This window comes from Felis catus, chromosome A1, assembly GCF_018350175.1.
Source record: "Felis catus isolate Fca126 chromosome A1, F.catus_Fca126_mat1.0, whole genome shotgun sequence".
Taxonomy (NCBI): domain Eukaryota; kingdom Metazoa; phylum Chordata; class Mammalia; order Carnivora; family Felidae; genus Felis; species Felis catus.
Window position 1 is genome coordinate 102,534,889 of NC_058368.1, and position 27,237 is coordinate 102,562,125.

Genomic DNA, 27,237 nt, shown 5'->3' on the forward strand with positions numbered 1-27,237 from the left:
CCAGGGCGGAAACGGGGTTTTATTTTGCTCGGTCAATATTTTTACATTCTGTGGGCGTGCTGGGGCACAATTACTTAATGCTCACGTTTTCTCCCTATCGTGGCATTTGGCTGTTTTACGAGATTGCCCACAGTCACCTCTTTCATTTAAAACGCATTAGACAGACACTGCACTTCATGCAGGGGAAATCACAGCTCTTTGAGGGTGACCACTGCCACCGTCTCTCACTCTGCATTTTAACCACCCTTGGTGCCGGACATGGCTGCTGCTTCATTAGCGAAGAAGGGAAGCTTAAAAAAAAAAAAAAGGATCTCTTCTCCGAAATGAACGGTCAAGGGTGAATTTCCACCCCCGATACGGAAACCTGAACAAATGTATGCCGGTCAGTCCTAACGGTGTCTTTCCTAAATGGGGTGGAGACTTTTCCTTTCGGATCCACGATCAAAGCAACCTTCCGCTCTACAGCTTGGTTCTCAAACAACACGGGTGAGTTCCCAGTTCACGGTCTACTGTGCACCACACCTCAGACATTTCCTATCTCCTTTACGTCCCGACATCCCCATTTTATAGAGGTGAACACTGAGGATGGACAACTGGTTCAAGGCCAAAATTTTAAAATCCATGGGCTTTCCTGTAAAAATACTCGCAACAGAGGGAGACACCGTTTCACCTCTCTGACAGAGGAGGGATTATACTCCACGTGCTCACGCTAAATCTTCGCAAGATTATGAAAGGCCAAGTATTTACATACGGGGAAAAGGAAATTTGGGAAAAGAAACTTTAAAAAAAATTTGTTTTTTTAATCTTTATTTCTTTTTGAGAGAGAGACAGAGTGCGAGCAGGGGAGGAACAGAGAGAGAGGGAGACACAGAATCCGAAGCCGGCTCCAGGCTCCGAGCTGTCAGCACAGAGCCCGACGCGGGGCTCGAACTCACAGACCGAGAGATCATGACCTGAGCCGAAGTCGGACGCTTAACCGACTGAGCCACCCAGGCGCCCCATGGGAAAAGAAACTTTAAAAGGTCACTCAGGGTTGGTGGCCCAGCCAGAACTTGAACCCACAGTGGTCTAAGAGGAAAAGCAAACTCTCCTAAATATCAAATACAATGTGAGAAGATGGAAGGAAACCTTCCTCCTAGGGTCATTTCTGACCCTTCCCTGTAGGTTAGAACTCACACACCTGAATCTTTTTTTTTTTTTTTTTTTTTTTTTTTGCATAGAGTTCAGAGCATGCCTCTGAGGGCATCTCATAAGCAAATACTGCAGTCCCTTCCGGAAAACTCCCTCAAAGGCCTCACGAAAACCAAAGCTCAGGGTTAGTTTTGTTCTTTTAAATCAACCAACTCTAAAAGCTCCAACTACATACGATGGCTGGGAATGACACCATCATTTTCACTTTCTCATTTTGTGAAGACCAGAGGCCACCCTAAATAAAAGGCCACAGATTAAGCTGCTAAAGGGCTTTTACGGACCTGGTAGGGTTGGACCAGGGCCCTGGCCCCAGGACAGCTGCTTCCATTTCCAATCATGCCAAAATCACAGAATGCCAACCCAGGGTCTCTCTACGGGGCTGCTTGGGGGATGGCAAGCGGTACCAGGAGGAGGTCACTGGACTGGTGAGTCACCTCAGAAGTGTCCCTGTGTGCAGGTCACAAAGCACAGACACATAAAGGCCAGCGACAGGACTTTGAACAACAGTGACCAAGTTTAACTTCATTCTCCAGACGGGACAGTTTTCAAAGCCAAACAGAAGGCACGGAGTAGAATTCAACTACTGGATTCAGGGTCGAGTTTCTGTTTTTGTTTTGAAGCCAAATGGAATTCTCCTGCAGAAGGTTCTCAACTGGGTAGGCTCCAGAGCAGGGGCTTCAAGGGCAGGTGCAGGGGACACAAGGGCTCCGTCTTGGAGGTGGGCCGACCCCACCAGCCCACATCAGCTGTCATACCCTTAAGCTGCATTTGTGACCTCTGCAAACAAAACGGGTCCTACTGCTGAGCCACAGATGCCTCTTCTGTTTTAAAAGTGGCACTGACATCTTCAGCTGCTCAGAGAGCTGGCTGTGCTCAAACAGGAACACTAAGGGACCAGCGTTTGTTTTTCTTTTTTTTTTTTTATGTTGTCCATAAGGGTTCTCTGATTTTCTCTCATCCTGCTCATTTCCAAAGTTACTTAAAACACAAAAATAAGCCGCCAAGAAAGGAGACCATCAAACAGGTACTTAAAAGTCTGTCTTCTTGGGGCGCCTGGGTGCCGCAGTCGGTTAAGCGTCCGACTTCGGCTCAGGTCACGATCTCGCGGTCCGTGGGTTCGAGCCCCGCGTCGGGCTCTGGGCTCATGGCTCAGAGCCTGGAGCCTGTTTCCGATTCTGTGTCTCCCTCTCTCTCTGCCCCTCCCCCGTTCATGCTCTGTCTCTCTCTGTCTCAAAAATAAATAAACGTTAAAAAAAAAATTAAATAAAAAAAAAAAAAAAAGAAAGTAGGCTGAAATGAGGGAAAAGTCACAGGCCTCTCATCCTACTGGACACAGACAGGACTTTAAGGGAAAAAGGAAGGGAGGAATAAAAGGAAAGAAGGGCCTATTTGGAAAAATCACTTTATTCTTATTCTCAACCAAGAGTGGTTCTTTTCTTCACCTTATATTATGGAATCTCACTTGCAACTGCTACAAAGAGTGTCTTCAATTGAAATTTGAGGGGCACCTGGGTGGCCCAGTCGGTTAAGCGTACGACTTCAGCCAGGTCACGATCTCGCGGTCCGTGAGTTCGAGCCCCGCGTCCGGCTCTGGGCTGATGGCTCAGAGCCTGGAGCCTGTTTCCGATTCTGTGTCTCCCTCTCTCTCTGTCCCTCCCCCATTCATGCTTTGTCTCTCTCTGTCCCAAAAATAAATAAACGTTGAAAAAAAAAATTTAAAAAAAGAAATTTGAAACATTTGAGTTGCAAATGCAATACATGCTCGTCACACCAAATTCAATAATAAGGAAGCTCCTGAGTCACGCTGTATGGGAACCAATATGGCACCTTGGCCTGGGTCAAAAATCTGCTTCTCCCAAGCATGGCGGGTCACCCACAGAAGGGGACAACCTAGACTCCCTGCCCAGGATACCACCTTGGTGTCATTCACCCTCCCCCCTGCAAAATCTAAACTCTGCCCACTTAAACCCACTGCATGCCTAAGAGGCAGTGTGTGCCCATCTCACCTCTCTTTCCTCTATACTTCCCACATGCTGATCCAAAAAACTGATCAATTTCAGTGAATTCACGAAAGCTCTGAAATTTTAATTGCACAGTGAACCAGAATAAATGACTCGGTAAGGCTTTCCATGGTTTGTCATGGAGATGCAGGGCTTGGGGAGGGAGGGAGGGGGGGAGAGAGAGAGAGAGAGAGAGAGAGAGAGAGAGAGAGAGAGAGAGAATATCACCATAGCTACTACGATCACCTACACACTCACTCTCAAGGACACTTCAGTGACACATGCATTTGTATTACGGCTCCCAAGAAAGGCAAGGGTATGTTTTCTCATCTGAAGTCTTAAGCGGTAAGTTCGACCTCTCAGGGTCAGGAAGCAAACCAGAGGCCATCACTATCCCAGGGGGGGCTGCTCTGACCTCTACTAAGTACCTACCCTAACTACTACTTTCAAAAGTTTCTTCTCACAAAGCCCCACACAGAAAGAGCTGCTCACAGGACCAGAATTCTGTTTTCCCTCCTGAGAACAAAGATTCTAGAAGCCAACAGGTCACTCTCTAGGGAGAGGCTTTCTCCTAACAGTTTCTTATGCATCCTTCTAAAAATGTGACCCGTATAAAAACGTGAAATGGTGGGGGGGGGGGGGGGTGTCACTTTTTATTTTCCAGCCTTCTGCATGAATTTTAACCTGAACTTGTACTACGTTCACAATTAATTTTTAAAAACTAACCTTTTAATAAAAAGATGCTAAAGCCTTTCTACTCCAGGATAAAAGTAAGCAAATGCCAACGCAGAGGGGGGAGGGCCTATTTTTAAGACTGTTATTTCAAATCCTTGTGCAAAGGTCCTGAAACCAACAAGCCGAAGGTGGGATGTGACAGGAGGGCCGTATATTGACCCCATGTCCTCCCCCTGTATAAAGGCTGCCGTTTAAACCTACCTCCTTCTGACAAAGTCATTCCTTTCTCCAGCAAATTTTTGCCAGGTACCACTATGTGCCTAGCAATGCTGCAGGAACCCTCCGGGGGCCCCAAGGCCACAGGGGAGACCGGCAGCACGCGGGTACAGGTGGCATCACCATGGGGCGGGGGGGGGGGGGGGTGTCAAAGATGGGTCTTAAGGAAGTGCAAAGTGCAGCCTGGGGAGGAGACAGGAGACGAGGGCAGAGCTGGTCCATGCTAGACATCACCGTTGATTAAGGGCCTCGAAGCCCTGGAGGTAAGAAAGACAAAGCAGAATCAAATGCTGGAAAAGCGGGCCTCGTGGTGAGCCTGGATATCGCTAAGAACCGGGGGGTTATGGCCAAGCTGGAAGACAGCGCTAAGGATTTCAAGTAGGGGCATGAGAGGGTCGGGTTGTTCTTCTGGTAAAAAACACAACAGGTGGGGTGGGGAGAACGGAGGACAAGGGAAGCTGGAGGAAGGAGGGCAGTTAGGACGCCGTAACAGGAGTCCAGGGAAGAGACGGTGGGCTTGGTGTTGAGGATTGGCCATGCCCCACTAGATACGGGCAGGGGGCTAAGATCAGAGCGGTCAGAGAGGTCGGGTGTCCAACACTGTGCACCGGTCAAGAGACGGCCGTGCCTACCCCTGAGGAGCTGCCCCATGTCCTACCCCCACTCCTCCCAGAAAAGCAAGACTGCTAGCTTTTTAAAGGCTAGTGACTCTCAATAGAGTCCTTAATTTCAACCCAACAGCTACTAACGGCCACATGGTATGGCTCCAATGCCCCCTTGGAATTTTGTCTCAATCCAGCTGAAGAAATTGTGAAAATAAAAGGAAATCTCGTTTCTTTTTTTTTTTTTTTTAATTTTTTTTTTTAACATTTATTTATTTTTGAGACAGAGAGAGACAGAGCATTAACGGGGGAGGGTCAGAGAGAGAGGGAGACACAGAATCGGAAACAGGCTCCAGGCTCTGAGTGGTCAGCACAGAGCCCGACGCGGGGCTCGAACTCACGGACTGTGAGATTGTGACCTGAGGCGAAGTCGGCCGCTTAACGGACTGAGCCACCCAGGCGCCCCAGAAATCTCGTTTCTTAAAAGAAGTCGAGAAATTCGGCAGGTGGAGCTCTCGGGCCCTATTACTTGTCATCAATTGCAGACCCAAAGGAAGGCAGGACCTTGCAGGTGAATACTACTTTACTGCCCCCACCCCAGCAGGAGGAAGAAAGGCTTTCCTCCACACCCCAGCAACAGCCCAGCCAATGAGAGACAATCACGACTCGACCAATGAGAAGCCACCATACTTCCAGCTTCCAGTTTCCTCCAATGGACTCTTTGTTTCTACCAGCCCTGTGGGCGGTCCTCCTATCTTCTATAAAGGGGCTGTCACCTCCTTTGTTCTCCAGAGTTGCCTATGACTTTCCCTGTGGCTTGCTGGTCCAAGGTTGCAATTGTCCTGCTATTCCCGAATAATCCCATTTTTGCTGGTAAAATAACTGGCAGTTTGCAGTGTAACAAAATGATGACGCAACACGGCTGCTGCCACCTCTTTTCCATCAGATTCTTTTTTTTTTTTTTAATTTTTTTTCAACGTTTTTTTTTATTTATTTTTGAGACAGAGAGAGACAGAGCATGAACGGGGGAGGGGCAGAGAGAGAGGGAGACACAGAATCGGAAACAGGCTCCAGGCTCTGAGCCATCAGCCCAGAGCCCGACGCGGGGCTCAAACTCCCGGACCGCGAGATCGTGACCTGGCTGAAGTCGGACGCTTAACCGACTGCACCACCCAGGCGCCCCAATCAGATTCTTTTTTTGTTTTAAGTTTATTTTGAGAGAAAGTGTGAACGGGGGAGGGGCGGGGGGGGGGGGGGGAGAGAATCTCGAGCAGGCTCTGCTCAGCGCGCAACCCGACGGAGGGCTCGATCCCACCACCAGACCAGACCTGAGCCGAAATCGAGTGGGACACTTAGCCAACTGAGCCTCACAGGTGCCCCCCATTTAACGATTCTCGGTCTTTGAGAACCCAGGCTCGACCTCCGAATACCACTCCCCTCCATCCTTCCTTATTCCTGGCAGCCAAGAATATAAAGAGACCTTCCCTTCAGGAGGGCTTTATTGCAAAACCAGTGCATATCCTGAACATGCTTTTTCAAACTGTCCTCACCTAATCCTCCCCTAATCCGGTGATTAGGTCCTCACCTAATCACCATCCCAGGGTGATGCTCTGACGCGTCCCAGGGACCTCCTCTTGAGAATCACTGCCCAGCCATTGGCAGAGATAAACGCTCCTTTCCTTTCTCTTCCTTCCTTCCCTTGTACCTGGTCGTACCTTGTCCTTATGTTCCTACCCCCAACGATAAATCCCATTGTCTCCAAGGCAAACACCTTCCCTGTTCAGTCTCGGTGCGACGAGCCCTCGGAGAGGAACAGTATAAAGGGCATATTGCCTAGCTTGGGACATCGGTCCACAGTCTGGTCCAAGTGTTGGCAAGCCACGGCCAGTGGCCCAAACAGGGCCCAAACATATTTCCTCTTTAGAGTCAAAAAGGGATGAGGGCTAATGGGGAGTAGGAGAGAGGGTCACACTGTCTTAGCACCTGTATTTCCAGAATATTTCATTTTACATGTGTCTTATTTCAGAACAGATTTCAGATGACTATAACAAATCATTGAGAATAATTTTGAAGCCATTCACTCAAACTCATACCTATCAAATAACACCTGCTCTAAATCTTGGTCATATATAACCGTAAGATAGCAGATCCAAAATAAATGGAACACTACAACTTTTAAAGTGGATGCCATAACCTGTCCAAGATTTCTTAACCAATGAATAAGACATTTTGTATAATGCAGCCAAAAAAAAGAAAAAGCAGAAAACAGTATACATACTCCATATACTATGTCAAACTATAGCACCCTGTGAACCATGTTATTTATATTAAAATTTATATTAAATTTATTTATGTTAAAATGCATTTCTGTTATGGTCTCCCTTAATGTTACAGTAATTTCCAGTTAGTCCACAAACACCTGCAGACAGTGTTAGCATGAGACCAAGCTAAATTTAAATCAAGTTCATTTGAATCATGATTTAAATCAGTCAAGAAGAACTGGTAACTGTTTTAAAATTAAAGAATGCATACTTATTTTTTGCCATAATAGTACTACGCTTCATAAAACTCAGAGATATATATACACACACTACTTTTTTAAAGAAAACATCATTTAAAGATGGCAGAAAAAACTTTAAAATATTCCAATTATTTTTACCTTTACTATTACCATCCAGCCTTTACATACGCACATGTATTTTGCACCATCAAAACCATACTCTTTCAACAGATTTTTTTCATACTTTGCAGCTACATCAGGAATTCCAATACAGCTGCTATATATATCAAAACTAAATGCAGAATCCATTCACATCAGTAAAAGACTTTCTTCTCTAAGTTAGTCATGAGTATTTTTCCACAGTGTATTAAAAACACACAAGCAAAACAACTTATAAACTTATAAACAACTGTTTTCTTCAGTAAAAAAGGGTAGGGGGAGTCTTCTTCGACTACAAGTCAATTTAAAATAAGAAGTTTAGTTAAGTATCTTTATGCTTCAATAAACATTATTGAATCAATAAACATTATTCCTTGACAATAGTGTTTATTTTAATGACAGCCCTAAAATACAAGGGGGTAGGGGGTAAGTACTCATGTCAAAGCCACTCCCAAGCAGTTAAGGATTAAATGTGGCACCCAGAAGTGAGGACACAAGTTAGAAACAAAAATGAAGAAAACATTTCATGTACGTAAAAATCCCAAATATTATATAAAGGCACATCCGTCCAGCCTCCAACTAGCAATTTTAAGTATCTTTAATAATAACTCTGAAGCACTCGGAGAGCTCATCAAACTTCCGTGCATTTTGTTCTGTTTGGCTGGGCTAAGGGAAATTTGTTTCAGGTGGCTTTGGTGTTAAGTACATTTTTCCTGCATTCTTATATCCTGGAGCTCTAGTAACTCCTTAAACTGTAAACAGGTTATTAACAAAAACACTTGGCCGTTTAAGTTCATTCTGAATTCAAGTCATACACTTTGATAAAATATTTAACGTCTGTCACGCCTTAAAAAACGAGTATGTCTTAAATGCAATATGTTTTTAAACCCAGGAATTCTATTTCTTAAAATCAAATAATTATGATATAGCTACTCCTTTGAAATCGAATATTTGATCTAAAAAAAAATAAGTGAAGATGACTTAACTACTGTTAGCAAAAAGACTTTGAGGGGCTCTGGAATAACACAGCCCAAGGATATGCAAAAGTACAGAAGGAGAAGAGCAAAATGATCTTGGAAATGATTTTCGCTCAAGGACACCGGAGTTTACGGTAGCAGAAGCTCCCAGTCAAAGCCCAGCATACGTGTGCAAAGTGCAACCTGGTTGCATTTCTGCAGTGTCCAGACGTCTGGGCAGATGGGGGGCTCTGGGTGTGTCTGGGGCAAGCAATGTATCCCCACATGGGCAGTGAAGGAGGACAACAGATACGATCCCCGTGTAGGTTACCTCTTCTTGTAACACCTTCTTGCTTTCTCTTGCCCTTCTATAAAGCAGGGTCATACCTTGACGCCTGGGTTCAGTACGCACTACGACTGAACCATGAGGACAACCTCAAGATTCTGGATGGCCGGCCCCAGTCATGTCACAATCCGAAAATAAGCCCACTATTCTGAGAACCTCCTCCTCCCCACCGTGACCCTTCTCTTTTTCTTCCAGAGAGACACGGCGGCAAACAGCACGGCCCCACTATGTGCACCTTAGGGAGAGCAGAAAAGGCAAAAATACAACCTGCCACCCCACCCTGTCCATCTTCCCAGGGAGAGCAGGTCATCCTTCTCTGCCTATCATTCTCCAAGTGCCTTGTTAGAGGAACAAAAAAAAAAAAAAAATTCTCTTTCACATGCGTCAGAAAGTCTAATATTTTGTCAAACAGAAATGAAAAATAAACCTAATCTGAGCTGTCATAGAATCATGAAATGCCTCTGGCAGTTCTATCAAAGTATGGAGACATGTACGGACTCTTTGAAGAAATCAAACTGCAGTTTATCAAGTGTGATTTATAAGCAACACTGATGTAGCTGGTAGATAACACTGCAGTCTAATCATTAGTAGTCAGACAACAGCCATGTGAACACATCAATTACGGGCCCCACTGCCAAAAGCCCTTGAGATCGTGGAGATTAACAGCCAATCCTCTGTTTTACAAGCTCACATCAAAAAGAATATTAATAAGAGGAGGGGCGATGTGAAAGCTTGTCAGAGTAATTCAGCCACTAAAACAAGGCATTTTTTTTCCCTTCGCCTCTCTGTTGAATTGGCCCCAGGAAGAGGCTGGCATCCGTTACAAAGTACGACGCTGCCAATTTCTTGGAAAATGTTTTTCACGAACATATGGGAACTTGCAAGGGTCTGCAAAACTGCTATTCGGTGAAGAAAGACAGGCAAGGCGTCTTCGCATCCCTTTTTTAATGCTGAAAACCAAACGAGTGGAGTTATTCCTCAATTATTTTTAAATCAATATGCGCGGTACAAACACCCAGTAGCTCTTCCTCTGCCCTCAAAACCGAAAAAAATGTTGGAAAACCTCACGTATTTCATAGACTTCCACCATCCGCCAAAATCTAATTGACTGAAAGACACTACGAGCACCAACCTGGACCGTAACGAGTTCCCTCAAAGACACATGGTTCTTCCCAGAGTAGGACAAGAATCAAAATGTGTGGTCTCTGACTTCGGGGATTGAAATTCCTTCTTTCCGACTATCTCTGGACCGCAGATATAAATCTCACTGATATCTCTGCAGTTAAGAATAAAACCAGCTCTCCCAGCCCATACACCGAAAGCATCTGCAAAAAAAAACTATGCCACAGCCCTAGCATTTTCTTCCGTGGTATCAGTACTTGACATACGCACCAGTGAGGATTGTTATATTTTTGTAAACGATCAGATTAAACCAAATAGCCGGCAACTAACACTTCAGTGGGGTTCCCTAATAAATGAACGTAAGCCCCACTACAAAATGCGTGGCCTGAGTTTCCTCTGCCACCAAGAAACTGGTTTGCTATTTTCATTCCTAGAACACTCTGCACTTACACGGTGTTTTCCTAATATTTCAATGGCTGTTCATCATTTCAAAATCAGCATGGCATAGTGGGAGACGCACGAGGGGAGGAAAAAGAAACATGGGGCTTCTGTTGCTTCTCAGTAGTCAAGCTGTTTGGCCCCTAACTAAGTCACTTAATTCAACGGCTTGCTGACAAGCAACTGTTAAATCACAAACTCTTTACCTAGGGTTCAAACGCCTCATGGAGTCTGAGACCCCACGTAATTACAGCAGCAAAGGTTTGCATATTTATACACTAGTGCGCTTTCTATTTTTCCTTTCCCCAGGAGAGAGAGCTCATAGATGCTCAATAAAAGTGTTAACGGTTCAAAACAGACTTAAGAAGCAATAAGCTAGTGTTTGTAAAGTCAAGGGCAAGAAGAGCAGGGCTTCTTTCTCATTCCACTGCATACTAGTCATCGGCCTCAGTTTCTTCACCTGTTAAACCAGAGCAAGAACATGCTCGCCAACAACCTTGAAGCCCGTCATAAAACCAACAGGAGAGGTGACTGGGTGGCTCAGTCGGTTAAACATCCAACTCCGGATTTTGGCTCAGGTCATGACTGCACAGTTCTTGAGTTCGAGCCCCGCACTGGGCTCTGCACTGATGGACTGGAGCCTGCTTGGATTCTCTCTCTCGCTCTCTGCCCCTCCCCTCACTTGGGCGTGCACGTGCCCTCTCTCTCTCTCCCTCTCCCTCTCCCTCCTCCCCCCCTCTAAAAATAAACTTAAAAAAAAAAAAAAAAACAGGCTATGGCTTCAGAAGCTAAATGCTAGTGGTTGTATAAAGATGAGTAATTACTGATTGCAATTTTGACATTAGAAAGGATAGAGCCTTTTGAGTAAATAATTTATCTGGGAAACTTACTTAGTTGGGGGAGGGGGGACTCAAAAGGAAATTATTCCTAAACCTTGTTGAATCTATACTAGAAACTCACTCCAAAAGATGCAAAGTTTTCACTGATGGGCATCATGGACAACATCTTCTAATAATACATCCGATTAGAGTATTTTTCACAACCTCTCTAGCAAAAGCTCTTCATGTCAGAAAAGCAAATGACTCGGTCGGCACGGGAACCATGGGCGTGCCTTGGCTATGTAACACAGCAATATAGCAGAACTTGTTTGGGTGAAAATGGCTCTCAGAATAAACACGTAGAGTTTCAACCTATTAAAATGTATATTGGCAAGTGTATTTTTTTGAAAAATATTTGTTAATAACATGTTGAGTTTAAATAGCCAACTTCAAGGCTAAAAAAATCAAACCACTGTTCATTTAACAACAGTTATGACTATTAATGACCAACACTGTAATCAATGATTATATACCAAAGCCGTCCAAATGGGCCGTGCTCCAATTTCTTATACAAATTTCACCAAAGATAAAGGGGCCAAATTCATCTTTGAGTTCCTAAGATCTTACTACACTCCAAACTCCTGGGCTGGTTTTTTTGTTTTGTTTTGTTTTTTCTTTTGCAAATGAGATTGTTAACTGGGTTTAAACAATTTTCCCATGGTCACACCTAAGCTTTAAGCTGTAATTGGCCCTTCTCTCTTACTTGAATAATGACCTCCTTTTTTTTTCTCTTAAGAGTAGCCCTCCATTTTAACCCTGAGGGTTTTGTGAGTGACAAAAAAACCGTCAGACAAAAATCAGCCAGCAACCAGGATGCCAGTGCGATCTGTTATTCTGACACAGCATAACCCTTCTGGGTAAAGCATCTTTATCTTTATTCTTTAGAATTCAACCGACAAGCTCTACCAGACCCAGCAAAACAGGGGCAATGTAGCCGACTTTTCAGATGACGGTGCTTTAAAGAATTAAAAATGCCACATGAATGTGAGATATGAAAAGATCCGGATAATTCCCAGCAATGCTTTTTTGCCTGTGATCTCTACATGGAAGGAAGAAAGAAGATGAGGACCCGGTGGAGCCAGCCTTGAGGCCCTCCTGCTTCTGCAACCCTACAAAAAGCAGACCCAGTCGAGCAAGCATTTACTGAGCATGCCTTGCAATCAGGCACAGTGCTGGGTGCTGAGAAGATCCAAGTGCGCGAGAAGGCATCCATCCCCTCCAAGGTCTCGGGCTGGCAGGGGAAACGCACGGCACATGCACAGAAAACAGCAAGAGACAGGGAGAGGCTCGAATTAAAGATTCCGTCTCCAGGGCAAGAGGAGGAGTGGCCAAACTCGAAGGGCACTCAGAAAACGTAATCCAAGAAAACACTGAGGCCCAGGGATACAGTGACATTTAGCTAGGATCATAAAAGAAGTCCAAGTCTGGGGCGCCTGGGTGGCTCAGTTAAGCGTCCGACTTCAGCTCAGGTCACGATCTCACGGTCCGTGAGTTCGAGCCCCACGTCGGGCTCTGGGCTGATGGCTCAGAGCCTGGAGCCTGCTTCCGATTCTGTGTCTCCCTCTCTCTCTGCCCCTCCCCCGTTCATGCTCTGTCTCTGTCTCAAAAATAAAATAAACGTTAAAAAAAAAAAAAAAAAGAAGTCAAAGCCAAAGCGTCCAATGGAACCCGGTCTCCCCATTCCCATCCCAGATTTCCCCATCCACCTGGATCATGAATGAGCCGCGCAGAAATCGGAGCAAAGGGCTCCGCTCCAGAGAACCCGCTACCTGCAGACCACATGCGGCCACCACCAGCAGGATTAATTGGCTGTGCTCTGCTGACTCAGAGGACAGGACAGCAAACTGGCAGTTTTCTGAAGCTCAGCTGACCAGAAGAGATGACCCCCATAGATCAGACCTACGGCAGTAACACAACTGCAGGCTTTACACGCTCCCAAAACATTTCCTCCAGCCTGCCTGGAAATTACCTACACGCTACTAAACGAAAATGGCTACCGAAGCAAAACCGTGGTTCATCTTTGCTGCTTAAGCAGTTGGCTGTGCAACACATCTCCGCTCTAGGCCTAGAGGAAACACTGGGGAGGGTACGGACCCGGCTGTGAATATTCCTAGGGCCGCTGCTGCAAATCCTTAATCCTTTCTGCCCTGCCTCCCATTGGACCAACTACGCTAATTAACCACCTGTAAAGACACCGAAATTGTATTTCAAGCAACAGTGCGGGGATTCTTTTTTTAATACTTTATTTTTAGGTTTATTTATTTATTTTTGGAAGAGAGAAAGAGAAGAGAGGGAACGAGGGAGGGGCAGAGAGGAGAGAGAGAATCCCAAGCAGGCCCTGCACTGCCAACGGAGCCAGACTAGGAGCTCGAACATAGCAATCGCGAGATCATGACCTGAGCTCAAATCGAGACAGAGCTTCACCAACTGAGCCACCCAGGACGCCCTGGGAATTTTTCTATAAAGAACCTGAAAAGAAAAAAGAAAAGAAAAGAAGAGAAAAGACGAGAAAAGACAAGAGAAAAGACAAGAGAAAAGACAAGAGAAAAGACAAGAGAAAAGACAAGAGAAAAGACAAGAGAAAAGACAAGAGAAAAGACGAGAAAAGAGAAGAGAAAAGACGAGAAAAGAGAAGAGAAGAGACGAGAAAAGAGAAGAGAAGAGAAGAGAAGAGAAAAACAGGAGATTCTTTTTTTATTTATTTATTTATTTTTTCAACGTTTATTTATTTTTGGGACAGAGAGAGACAGAGCATGAACGGGGGAGGGGCAGAGAGAGAGGGAGACACAGAATCGGAAACAGGCTCCAGGCTCCGAGCCGTCAGCCCAGAGCCCGACGCGGGGCTCGAACTCACGGACCGCGAGATCGTGACCTGGCTGAAGTCGGACGCTTAACCGACTGCGCCACCCAGGCGCCCCGAAAAACAGGAGATTCTAATAACCATTCCTCACATTTGCTTTTGAGAGAGGGAAAAAAAAGACATCTTCCAATAAGCTATCTGAAGCTTTTTCTAAATGCACACAAAGGAGCACCCCTGTAGAGCCAGAGAATCAGAATAGAAGTAGGCAGCCTAGAACCGGGTGGTCTGGGGAAAGGAAAAAAATTAAGCACTCTTTAGGTGATTCAGATGCACAGCTCTGATGAAGAAACGACGGTTTAAATGAAGGGTTTAAGGATTCTGGATATTTGATCAAACATTATGTTTTATTATTTATTATAGAGGATTCATTAACACCATTTATTATAAAAGCATGACCCCAAAAGCCAGTAAGGTAAATATCATACTCACCTTCCAGTTGAAAACTATAAGGAGAGCAAATGACCACCAAAGCAGTAAAAGAAAAAAATTTTTTCATCATCTCAAGAGAAAAAAAGGTCTTCTTACACCTATACAGGGCCCAGAAGCCACAGAGGAAATGAATAATAAACCTGACTACACAATTGAAGACACACAGAGGAAAAGAAAAAACTTGCATGAACAGAATCAAAACGCAAATGAAGAGATGGAGAAACTATTTTGCCAGCACACGAGAAAATTTGCAAAATGTAACAAAAAAAAAGCGTATTTAATTAATACACCTTGAAATACTCTAAGTCAATAAGAAATGGCCAAGAACTCACTAGAAAATGAGTCAGAGGTTATGAATTGTCAATACATAGGAAAATAAAGAGATAACGGTTTGTTAACATGAAAAGGGGAAATTAACAAGTTACTGTTGGATTAGCACAAATTAAAGCCAAATTATTCTAATTCACAGTATGAGTTACCTTGGTAGAAATACAGGCATTTCATGTCCCACTGTAAGTGGGAATGTAAATCATGCCATCAAGTTGGGAGGCAAATTCTGAGACATATGTGTACAAAGACGTCTACTACAGCATTCCGTAGCTGAAAAAGACTATAAACACCTATGCGCTATTAGTGGAGAACTGGCTAAATCAATTCGGGAATCAAAGGCAGAAAGAAAACATAGGCTATCCAAGATACCCAGTTATGTGAAAAGAGCAAGGTGCAGAGCTGTTTCTTTACTTACGCTCCGATCTGCATAAGGAGACAAGAAATATAAATATATACGCTTGAACATATGGAGACTATTTCAGGAAAGACATACAAAACTGTTCAAAGTAGTTGGCTCCGGGCTCTGGGGAGCAGGTCTAAGGGGGAAGTAAAACCTACTTTCCATTATATAATATTTTAGTGCAGTTTAAACTTTTATAGATTCATGTACTACTTAATTTCTTTAAGTCAATTAAATGGAATTTTAATAAATGCAACTAGTTTCTCGAGGCTCTAGACCACTCTCCCAAATTGGAGGCATATTAAATACCCAGCAGGTATGGAAGAGGTATCCACTGGGGCGCAAAAGAAAAAAAAAAAAACAAAAAAAAAAACCCAACAACAACAAAGAATAGAATTTCTATTTATACTATTACCCCGTCATTTTAAGATTTTTTTTAATTTTTTTTTTTTTTTTTTTTTTTTTTGAGACAGGGCGAGACAGAGCATGAACAGGGGAGGGTCAGAGAGAGGGAGACACAGAATCTGACACAGGCTCCAGGTTCCGAGCTGTCAGCAACAGAGCCCGCCACGGGGCTCGAACTCACGGACCGCGAGATCATGACCTGAGCCGAAGTCAGACGCTTCACCGACTGAGCCACTCAGGCGCCCCAAGATTTTATTGTTTGGGGGCACCTGGGTGGCTCAGTCGGTGAAGCGTCTGACTTCAGCTCAAGTCGTGATCTCACAGTTGGAGAGTTCAAGCCCCCACATGGGGCTCTCTGCTGTCAGCACAGCCGGCCTTGGATCCTCTGTCTCCCTCCCTCTCTCTCTCTCTCTCTCTCTCTCTCTCTCTCTGACCCTCCCCGTTCTCTCGCTCACTCTCACAAATACGCATTTTCAAAAATCTTACAACGGTCTCATTTCCAAGTTCACTAATGATTACATTAACAAATGACACACAAGAGAGGCTCTGTGGGTCTGCACACAACTAGAGACACCTGGAAAACATTCGCTCTGAGGAAAGGACTGGTCTCTTTTTAGGGAGGAAGGGAGCCTCTGAGGAAGCTACCACGCGGTCCGCTCTCTGAGAAAACACGCAAACAAAAACACTTCATGATCTTGCCTGAGGAATGGAGGCAGAAATGAAGCTGAGAGTAGGTTCCCAAACCCTGACAAAAACACTTCATGATCTTGCCTGAGGAATGGAGGCAGAAATGAAGCCGAGAGTAGGTTCCCAAACCCTGAGATCCTTCTTTAGAGTCACAGCCCGGCCCTCCCTCCCCCTCACAAAGCCCCACCCCTCCCCTTCTCGGACTCTTACTCGGTTCCCCATGGCTCCCTGGAGCCTGGCCCCAGGCTCCCTCTTGAATTTCCTCTCCAAGCACCTCAGCTTGCCCTCACTCCGCTCCAGCCACCCTGGAGTCTCCTAGATCAACCAAACACACTTCCCTCCTTCAGGGCTTATGAACAGGCCGTTCCCTTCGCCTAGAAACTTCTCAGGGGCTCCAATGGCTCCCCTCACTGGGTATCAGGTCCCTCCTCAAACACAAAAAGTATAAACTCTCCTTTGCCACCATCCCTCTCCAGCATCTCTCCTCCCTTCTCAATTCCCCCCTTGCAGCACCTAACACCTACCAACACACATTCACTTGTCCAGAATGAACTAGAATAGAAGCTTCCTGCAAGCAGAAACTTTGTTCACTCCTGTATCTCCGGGACCCAGCCCGGGCTTGGCATACGGTCAGCGTTCAAACACTGTTCGCCCAGTGAAGGAACGAAGGAAGGAATAAACAGAGATCGCACTGACACCTCCCCGATTTCTAGTATTTCTACCGTCAGAACACAAAACAGTCCAAGATCGCGACCTCTGGGAGGAGGCAGGGAACGAAATCCGTGGTCACCGTTGTCCATAGTTTGTATGCAAAAGAATTCCTGGGGCGCCTGGGTGGCTCAGTCGCTTAAGCGTCCCCCTCTTGATTTCAGCTCAGGTCACGATCTCACAGTTCAGGAGTTTGAACCCCGCAACAGGCTCTGCGCTGAGGGCGCGGATCCTGATTGGGATTCTTTCCCTCTCTCTGCCCTTCTCCCCTAGCCACCCCCCCCCCCCCACCCTCTGGCTTGTGCTCTGTCTCTAAAAGAAAAAAATAAGAGAAAAAAGAATTCCTTAACACGGCAAAAATATCCCGGACAAATGATAAAAAAAAAAACAACTTCCTAATTTTTGCACCACAAAACCTACCAACCCCCCTGCATCTATACATGTTTTCTGACTTTCCTCCTGTTGCACTGGAGGACCTGTCTCAGGCTCCAGAGGCCACGGATGTACCCCCTGCACCAGGTCTTTTCCACCACCGTCCCTACCTCGGTTCCAGGGCACCTCATCCCCTCTCTCTCTGGTGGATTGGCTCCTCTCCTCTACCTCCCCTGTATCATTCCCATCAGCAAACAAGCTATTAAACAGACAAAAAAGCTATTTAACCGAGTGCCCTACTTTGAAAGAGGACACATAGAATATTCCCCGACTCCATGCTGTCCTTTTCATAGAAAAGTGTGCGATACACTGACCACATTCTGTTTTCTTCACCTTCCACACAACACCCAAGCCCTCCAACCGGACTTGGATCCCCTCCGTCCCCACCCCCACCCTCACCCGGGACCGCCTGTACTAAGGTCACCAACAACAGCCCTCTTTCCAAAGGCAGCTCTGACTTCTGAGTCTCATCTTCACCTGACCGCCTGGCAGCTTTTGACACATCCTTACATCCTTGTTGGAGTGCCTTCACTGGCTTTCCAAAACACCAGACCGGATGGGTTCTCTTCCCCCTCAATGGACACGGTCCCAGCTTCTCTACCTGTTGCTCCACGGCTCCGCCCTGGCCTCATCGTTCCCAATCACACCCACTAGGGGACCTTTTCCAGCCCCCCAGCTGTAAAGCCCACCTAAACGCCACCCACTTCCCCCAATCTGTGCCTCCAAGCACTGGTCACCCCACTGAGCATCATCACTTGGCAGCCATAAGGGACATCCACAGTGTGTCCCAAATCTTGCTTCCACCCACCCCCAAAATTCTAGATGCTCTTCTTTTTTAAATGTTCACTTGTTTTTGAAGAGAGAGAGAGAGAGAGCACGAGGAAGGAGGGGCAAAGAGATGGGGGACAGAGGATCCAAAGCGGGCTCCAGGCGGACAGCAGACAGCCCAGTGCGGGGCTTGGAACTCACAGAGTGCAAGGATCATGACCCGAGCTGAAGTCAGTCGCTTCACCGGCTGAGCCACCCAGACGCCCCTACACGTTCGTTCAGAATTCTCATCCACTCAACCCTCACTGCCAAACACAACGTGAGCGCTTCTCCCCACCTCCATGGCCAAGTCCATTCCAACCTGTCTGGCCGGGGCCGCTTGAAAAAGCCTTGTAACCCTGTTCCTCTTTTTGCGTCTGTATAGTCCATTCTCCACACAGCAGTCGAACGCCCCTTTTCAGAAACAAACCAAATCATGTCACTCCCTTGCTCAAAATTCTATAAAGGCTTCTCAACGTATTCAAACTAAAATCCAAACTCTCCACCATGACCTACAAAGCCCTGCAGGATCTGGCCCGCGCCCAACTCCCGATCCAATCTGGGCACGGTCTGCCTGGTACACATTCTGTGTGTTATTATCTGGGTGGATTTAACAGCACGTGCAGTCAGCCAAGAGCGAGACCAGGAAGCACATCCAGAAAAAAAAAAAAAAAAGCGCAAACATCCAATCTCTGGGAGAACAGGCTTTGGTTCCCCTCAAGTCACCATCAGGCGCTGAATCTGTTCTTTTTCTCCCATCTCAAGCCTGTACTTGACATAGCCCTCTACCCTGTCATTGGGCTGCAAAACCATAGCTGCATCAAAGCAGCTTCAGCCTCACCTCTTAAACACACGGTTCCCATCATCGAAGATCACAAAGAAATGTCAACAGAAGAGATTCTCAACCAAGAGGCAAATGTTCTCGGTTTTTCTAAGATGTGTCAAGGTTTCCAATGGAAAGAATACCTAACTGTGCATTTCCAAGTCAAAGCTTCAGAGGAACCTTTATAGTGCCTGCACCATGAGGACCCCCGTCCTGGGGTGAATTGAGAGGGGTTGAGAGGTACGCTGGTGAGTTTATCTTTCTGTCCACTGTCCCTAGAATTCCAGTAGCTTTGACCTTGACCTTGTGGGGCTGCCCTCACAGAACCTTTGCAGGTACGTACGATTTTTCCGCTATTCCCATTCCTAAAATCAAATTCATCAGACATATTAGAAACACACAGACTGGGGCGCCTGGGTGGCGCAGTCCGTTAAGCGTCCGACTTCAGCCAGGTCACGATCTCACAGTCCGTGAGTTCGAGCCCCACGTCAGGCTCTGGGCTGATGGCTCGGAGCCTGGAGCCTGTTTCCAATTCTGTGTCTCCCTCTCTCTCTGCCCCTCCCCCGTTCATGCTCTGTCTCTCTCTGTCCCAAAAGTAAATAAACATTGAAAAAAAAAAATTTTTTTTAAAAAAAAAGAAACACACAGACTAAGAAACTACAGCTTAGGGGCGCCTGGGTGGCGCAGTCGGTTAAGCGTCCGACTTCAGCCAGGTCACGATCTCGCGGTCCGTGAGTTCGAGCCCCGCGTCGGGCTCTGGGCTGATGGCTCAGAGCCTGGAGCCTGTTTCCGATTCTGTGTCTCCCTCTCTCTCTGCCCCTCCCCCGTTCATGCTCTGTCTCTCTCTGTCCAAAAAATAAAAAAATTTAAAAAAATTTAAAAAAAAAAAAAGAAACTACAGCTTATAAAAATGTGTATGTATATGTAAAATATATTAACGTGGAAAATAAAAATATAGGACACTTATATACTCTCAAGTCCTTGGCTCCGTAACTTAATAGCAGTATCGATGCTTAGGATCTCCCATGCCTATGAGGTTCCTGTTTGAAAAGCACTCCTTACATTAGTTACAAAACTTCCCTAAAATATCCATTGTGAAATCAAGGCAGGGGGCATGGGGGGAGCCATGTCAGACCCTGCTTCAACATCGTCACTTACACCTTGCTTCCGGCTTCAAATGCACTGAGAAACATCTACAGAAGGGGTTCTCTCCGAAACCAGCTTTGGGGGCAGAAAAGATAACTGGCCCCCCAAGGTACGATGTAATTAAGAAACCAGGAAAGCTCTCCTGCCCTCTCCGCCTACCAGAAAGTCCCTACATGTGAATTCCATCCCTTGGGGTTTCACAAGTCTGCTCACAAAGGAGCGAGTGTGGCAGCACCATAAAATCGCCTGAAGGGTCATTCAACGGACTGCTAGCAGAGGGAGAAGCTGTTGATAAATGGAGAAAAAATCAGGCTGTAAACGAGGAGATACCAGAAGGCAAAAGAAGGATGATTTTATAGCAGGGACTTCACCACGGAGATCAAGGCAAAGACCACTTCCACTGTGGGGGCCTTGACTTTTTGTTGATCTTGCCCTCCCATGCTACGGATGGTAATGGCCTCAAAGATCTACACTCACTCCTCCTTGGGAAGCACCTTCTCTTGGCCTCTGGAACACGGGCTTTCCATCATCTGAAAATCACTGGCCCAACACAGCTGGTCTTTTGCTTATCTTCCTTCCGGTGGAAGATAACCTCATGCTCATTCCGGGGGCCACTGACACTAAGGGCTCAATTGTCAAATATTGAGGGGTGCCGGGGTGGCACGGTCGGTTGAGTGTCCGACTCTTGATTTCAGCTCAGGTCATGATCCTGGGGTCATGTGATCTAGCCATGCCTCAGGCTCGGGGCTGAGCATGGAGTGTGCTTAAGATTCTCTCTCTCTCTCTCTCTCTCTCTCTCTCTCTCTCTCTCTCTCTGTGCCGTCCGCCCCACTCACGCTCTCCCTCTAAAAATAAATAAATAAGCAAAGAAACAACTTTAAAAATAATCAAATGTTGGGGGCACCTGGCGGGCTCAGTTGGTTAAACATCCGACTCTTAGTTTTGGTTTCGGCTCAGGTTATCATCTAGTGTCTTTGTGAGTTGGAGCCCCAAGTCGGCTCTATACTGGCAGCACGGAGCCTGCCTGGAATGTTCGCTCCCTCTCGCTCTTTCTCTCTCGCACTCGTGCTGTCTCTCTCTCCAAATAAACTTAAAAAAAATAATAATCAGGGGCGCCTGGGTGGCGCAGTCAGTTAGGCGTCCGACTTCAGCCAGGTCACGATCTCACGGTCCGGGAGTTCGAGCCCCGCGTCGGGCTCTGGGCTGACGGCTCAGAGCCTGGAGCCCGTTTCTGATTCTGTGTCTCCCTCTCTCTCTGCCCCTCCCCCGTTCATGCTCTGTCTCTCTCTGTCCCAAAAATAAATAAACGTTGAAAAAAGAAAAAATTAAAAATAAAAAATAATAATCAGATGTTAAAACAGCAGATATACAGTAAACGTAGCACATATAAATTTGCCTCACTTCTCCTTATTTTCTGAATGTTATTTAATGTGTTTATATAGAAATATACGGGCATATTTCCATTCTTGTGACAGAAACCCGTTCACCTGCTTGCCTTAGAGATCACTACGCCATAAACCCTGGCCATCCCCCTGGAACAAAGCAGACCCTTTCAGGAGCCCCATGGCCTGACCTTCTCCTGTCCGTGATACGTTACTCTCTCCTTGCCTCTCCGTCCCCTTACGATTCCAGGTCATATAAATAAAGTTCAATATAGAGCCCTATCAGCCTAACGACTTTAAAGCCGATTTATTGACCCAACATTTAGGTCAGTGGTGTCCCAACTGTAACAGAGGAAGGGGCCAATTTCTATGCTTTCAGCTCCGATCTGGAGCAACCAGAAGAAGGTCTTGAGGAGCTCGAAGAGCTTTGGCTCCCGGCCATCAATCACAAGAACTGGGAAGGCTAAACGGGCGCACACAAGGGGCCGCCTCCGGCCCCTGCCCTGGCCGCCATCTAACCACCCCTTCCTGCCCGGGCTCCCTCTGGGAGCTGCACAGTGGCACTTCTGGAAGCGCAGGGGGGCCCAGGCCTCAGAGAGCACCACAGCGAGGGGTGGGGGGGACACCCGCCAAGGCCTGGGCAAGACGAGCAGCATTTCCCTCGGGTCTGATGAGGTCACTGCCACCTCTCTTTCGCCAACAATGGAAGGCGATGGGAAAGCCCTATATTCTCAACACACCTGAGAAGAAACCTGCTTGGAGCCCAGGGAAGGCCAAACAGACGCACATGAGCAAATACTTTAAGCAGGACACGCGAAGCCATGAGACATTTAAAAGCCATTCCCTGCTCCTACGTGTTTGTGCTGACTAGCATAAGTCCTCCACACTCCTCCTTGCCTGTGTATACACAGAGCCGTGTACTGTAGGTGCCTAAAAATACGCAATGCACAAATACGCTATATTTAGTGACTTATCGTTACTTTCCCCTCTCTTTTTGTCGCTCGGCTGTTGTTTCCTGCACTCCCACAAAGGGGACTTTGAAATCTTTCCAGTTTTTACAATTAAACCTAACCATCTGGACGAAAATCTTCACATTCACTAAATTAGTCACAGATTTTGTGGGTAAGCTGAGAAAGTAAACGCTGCGCTCAGTGCTAGGATTTAAACCACATCCACCAGAGCAAAACACTCTGCAATAATCTCCCCAATTATGCACGCACAGTCAGGCTCAAATAACACAGCGGCGACCATACCTCGCTGCACAGAATCTCTGCACAGTGAGCATCGCTCTTGGGGTCACGAAGCGACTTACAACACATCCAACATGAGATGCTTTAAAAAAAAAAAACAAAAACCCAAAAAACGGTCAGAATTCACTGTCCAGACAGAAAGAGAAGACAGGGCTTCTTTTCCACCCACCCCTGAGTTCCCTTCCCGCTACCCGTGCGTGCGGACAAGCAAGCTGCTTACCAAACTCAGAGGTGATCTGAAAAGATCTGTATCTCGGACGGGAACACCACCCAAAATCGCAGGTGACCGCATCGGGCATTTTCTCTAGAGTTCCTTCAAGAGTGAAAGTCTTCACGCCCCTTCAGGTATCACCCAAAGTGTCAGGAAAAGAAAACTCTAGGTGTTTAAGACTCAGTACACTCAGGGGCACCTGGGTGGCTCAATCAGTGAGGAATCTGACTTCAGCTCAGGTCACCATCTCGCGGTTCGTGAGTTCGAGCCCCACGTCTGGCTCTGTGCTGACAGCATGAGGCCCGCTTCAGATTCTGTCTCCCTCTCCCTCTGCCTCTGCCCCTCCTCCACTCATGCTCGCTCTCTCCCCCTCAAAAACAAAATAAACATTAAAAAAAAAAAATCCAGTATACTTAGCAGAAATCAAGAAAAGGCCAGTGATTGTGTGCTGTCATTCCATCCCTGGTAAATACCTACAGACATGACAGAACTTCAATCGGTCTAACAAGGGACAGCATGGTCTACCCAGCTGTCTGTCTGTCCATCTAAGTCGGCAGCTGTCTAACTCCAGCTAAGTGAAAAACACTGATTTTCACAAGGAAATAAGGCACTTGAATTTATACTAGGCTTCTGGACTCCTATGCCAGGCTTTCAAAGAAGACTTTAAGTAAGCCTTTAATATGAGCTACATAGAAAGTACCAGACTTTGGCATAAAAGTCATTTTCGGAGCATCTTAAAAAGGTTGGCATTCTCCCTCTCACATTTTAATGGGCCAAAAAACGGTACACAGAACAGGTCAGAAAGGAGGAACCACAGACAAGGGAAACCCTTGTTACTACCCAGGATCTCAGCACCGACTCCCCATTTAAGTACACGTGAACGTGAACTAAACTCGCAAGTATATGCAGGTGGTTTTTAAAACCCTCACAAGCATTCTCATTGTGGAGGCGCTGACAATTTGGTATTAAAAAAATAAAAATAAAAAAAATCTACCTTTCCAGGAGGGATTAAAGCTGTAAAGAGACTTCAAAGTTTGCAGAGCCTCTAGGCTGTCATAAATATTAACACGCACCATGGTTTTTTGTTTTTTTTTTTTTTATCTCAGCACTTTTGTTTTGGTTTGCTAAGTAAACCTAGGTTGAGCACGTATTAACCGTCAAACAACACCCAAAGAAATTACATTTAGGTGAGCATTTGCAGGGATTTACCCTCTTTGGTAAAACATCATTTTGGGGGGCGTGATTTTTTTATTTATTTATATTTTTTTGCATCATTTTTTAAAAAAATATCTTTACACCAATGTAGTCAACTTGGTGACTGTAGCAGTGCTAAATTTCGTGAAATCTCAAAGTTTGAAGTTTTAAAAATTATCTGGGATGCTCGCAGAAGTAAAATCCAGTTTCACAAATATAGAAAATATTAATAGGAAAGCATCCAGGATAAACAAGGCACAATGAAAAGTCGCTAGTTTGACAAGACTGAAACCACGTAGAACTTAGTAATCATTATGCCCTCTTTTCCTCCTGTTGCTTACCGCCCCCCAGAAAGAGAAAAATCTGTAAAATGAAGCTATCAGCCATGATTTTGACTCGAAAATCAACCCTTTTTTAAATTTTTTTTTTCAACGTTTATTTATTTTTGGGACAGAGAGAGACGGAGCATGAACGGGGGAGGGGCAGAGAGAGAGGGAGACACAGAATCGGAAACGGGCTCCAGGTTCTGAGCCATCAGCCCAGAGCCCGACGCGGGGCTCGAACTCCCGGACCGCGAGATCGTGACCTGGCTGAAGTCGGACGCTTAACCGACTGCGCCACCCAGGCGCCCCAAAAAAATCAACCCTTTTTTAAAACGATCATGATACCAAAATCGAGTTCTGGCAGGACCAGAACTTAGTAAGGAGAAAAACGGGGGGAAAAACAAAAACAAAAACAAAACACAAAACAAAACAAAACCCACAAGGTCACGGTTAAGCCAATCTGGCATATTTAAAGTTCAAATTTTCGTGTGTGCGTCAAATAACATATCATTTTAACGTTCCAGAAGGAGTGGGCTTTTTCATGGCCAGGTAGGATCCAAAGACATCATATAGCAACAATACCTGTGAGTATTCCGAGTTGTTATTATGGTGACAGTTTATACAGAAAAGAGCACTTGGAGCTAAAGGGTTTCACTCCAGGAAAATGAACGCAAAAATACAAACAGTGAACTGAAGAGCGTTCAAAAGGATACTTCTAGAAAACAACACTTTACTAGGGATTTACCTTAAGTGATTCATACAAGGATTAGAAGGGCGATCTACAACCACAATGGGAACAAATGCCACGACTTCTGGTCTTCTACTGTTGGATATCATCTAGTCTTAAAAACGAAAAGGACATCCTGAAATTCTGGCTGCCAGGCAAACAGCCTGTCCCCCCTCCCAAACTCCTACACCGTTTCACTGCCGTTGCTGGAGTTACTCTCCATTTAGTAGCATGGCCACGAACTAATGGAATAGTGGGGAATTTCTGTAAACGGTCGCAATTATTCAAGAGAATGCATTGTCTGGGGCTGTTTTCACAAAGGCTTTCCACTCACTACCCGTTTTCCCACACACCTTCTTTCTAACATTTACTCTCCACCTCCATCACCACCGCTCTGTAAACCTGGTGGTTCCCCCCCACCCCGCCCCCCCATCTGAACAAACAGGAAAATTCACCAAGAGCCACTGTCCCTCTCTCAGCTGGAAGAACCTCAAGGTTTTTAGCTTCGGGACGAGGCAGCCAAGAAAGGACGAGCCGCTTCGACCTTCCTCCCATCTCTTTACAGCCTACAAAGTACACTCGGGCAGGCAGTTCTCACCGTTAAACAGTTCATTCCCCTTTTGAGCAAAACAGGGGTAAAAACAGCTGAGCATGATCACAAAACAGAACGCTGGGCATTCAAGCCTTACACCTTACAGCCTCGTTCTTTCACTTCCTGGTCCACAGGATTGGCTGACCTAATAAATCTTAATCTGTAAACAAATGGTGTGCCCTACAATTAAACCATTCATCCTTTTGTTGTTGTTGTTGTTGTTGTTGTTGTTGTTGTTGTGTGTGTGTGTGTGTTTAACTGCTTGGCGGCTACCCAATCCAGAGACTTCTAGGTTCCTCCATTATTTAGTGCTCCCAATGGTTAAAAGGCAATAAGCTCATTTGGAGTTTATAAAACTACGCACCATCAACAAAAGCATGTAATGCTTCCAAGAAGCACAGTGGCTTCTACAGGCACAATGGGGAGCCGTGTGTAGTCTCCCCCAAAACAAAAATGCCCCGGCCCCAATTAAGCGCCCTGGGGGCCTTCAAAGCAGTTGTGCTAAGTTGCAAATACAGCAAGATCCACTTGAACTCCAACTGTCTTGTGTGCTTTTCCTCCCAAGGTAGGGAAAAAGCCGGGGCAGACTGACCTCATTAATGGGTAATTAGTGAACCCTGGGACTTGAGGGGCTAGCACAATCGTGTCTATTGTGAGCATTTCACTGCGGGGCCACTAATTTCTTTTCTTTTCTTTTTTTTTTTTAACCCAGGAGGTCTCTGCAATCTGAAAGGCCCACATTTTACGTTTTTAAGGGTTTCAATCTGGCCGTTTTCTACTCCCAGTCACAGAGGAGGAAGAAAAGGAGCATTACAAAGAGCGCTCCTACTTCTTTTGCGGAACTCTGGCAGAGCTAAAAAGTTTTTAAATAAAGTAACGTCAATAATTTATACTCCCTATACGAGAAATATTAAAATGAATTCTGTTTTAGACAAAGCGAAACAAATGCCCGACTCCTGACTACAAAGATTGAAAACAGTATGTACAAAAACGACATCGTAAATGCACGGAGGGCTTTTACGATTATACGTGACCATGTTGGGGGGGGGTTAAAAAAAACCCAACCGCTCTATTTGTATGTGAAGGTGTTACTTAAAACTAATACAAAGTAATGTGATCAACGGAACCACTTTACCGTCGTTAAAATTCTCCACACCTCTTCAAAGCTCATTATTACTGTTGATATCAACCTGCCAAGATGCTGACGTCTGTGAAATACACCAGTTTCCATTATTTAACAGTACCAGCTTTCTGTACATCCAAAGCCAGCGACCCAGTGCCTTGGCGCTAACTCACCAATATATGAGAAAGCAGTTTTAAAAGCAAGTAATAAATAAAGCTAAACTTGACCTTCTCAGCAATCAAGATCTAAACACCTCTAATATTTA

The 27,237-nt window shown here is 45.7% G+C and overlaps 1 protein-coding gene across 4 annotated transcripts in view; it reads right to left on the reverse strand.

Annotated features, from left to right (window-relative positions):
• The window catches only part of ZNF608 (zinc finger protein 608), a 122,801-nt gene that overhangs the window by 71,962 nt on the left and 23,602 nt on the right, over window positions 1-27,237 (reverse strand). Inside the window, exon 1 of one of the 4 annotated variants that reach the window (XM_045058382.1) lies at window positions 23,023-23,274. The exons of the other annotated variants lie outside the window; for them this stretch is intronic. Within the exon in view, the coding sequence (XP_044914317.1) occupies window positions 23,023-23,094 (72 nt within the window). The 5' untranslated portion in view covers window positions 23,095-23,274. Of the gene's footprint in view, window positions 1-23,022; window positions 23,275-27,237 lie in introns of those variants that run through there. 4 annotated transcript variants of the gene reach the window in all.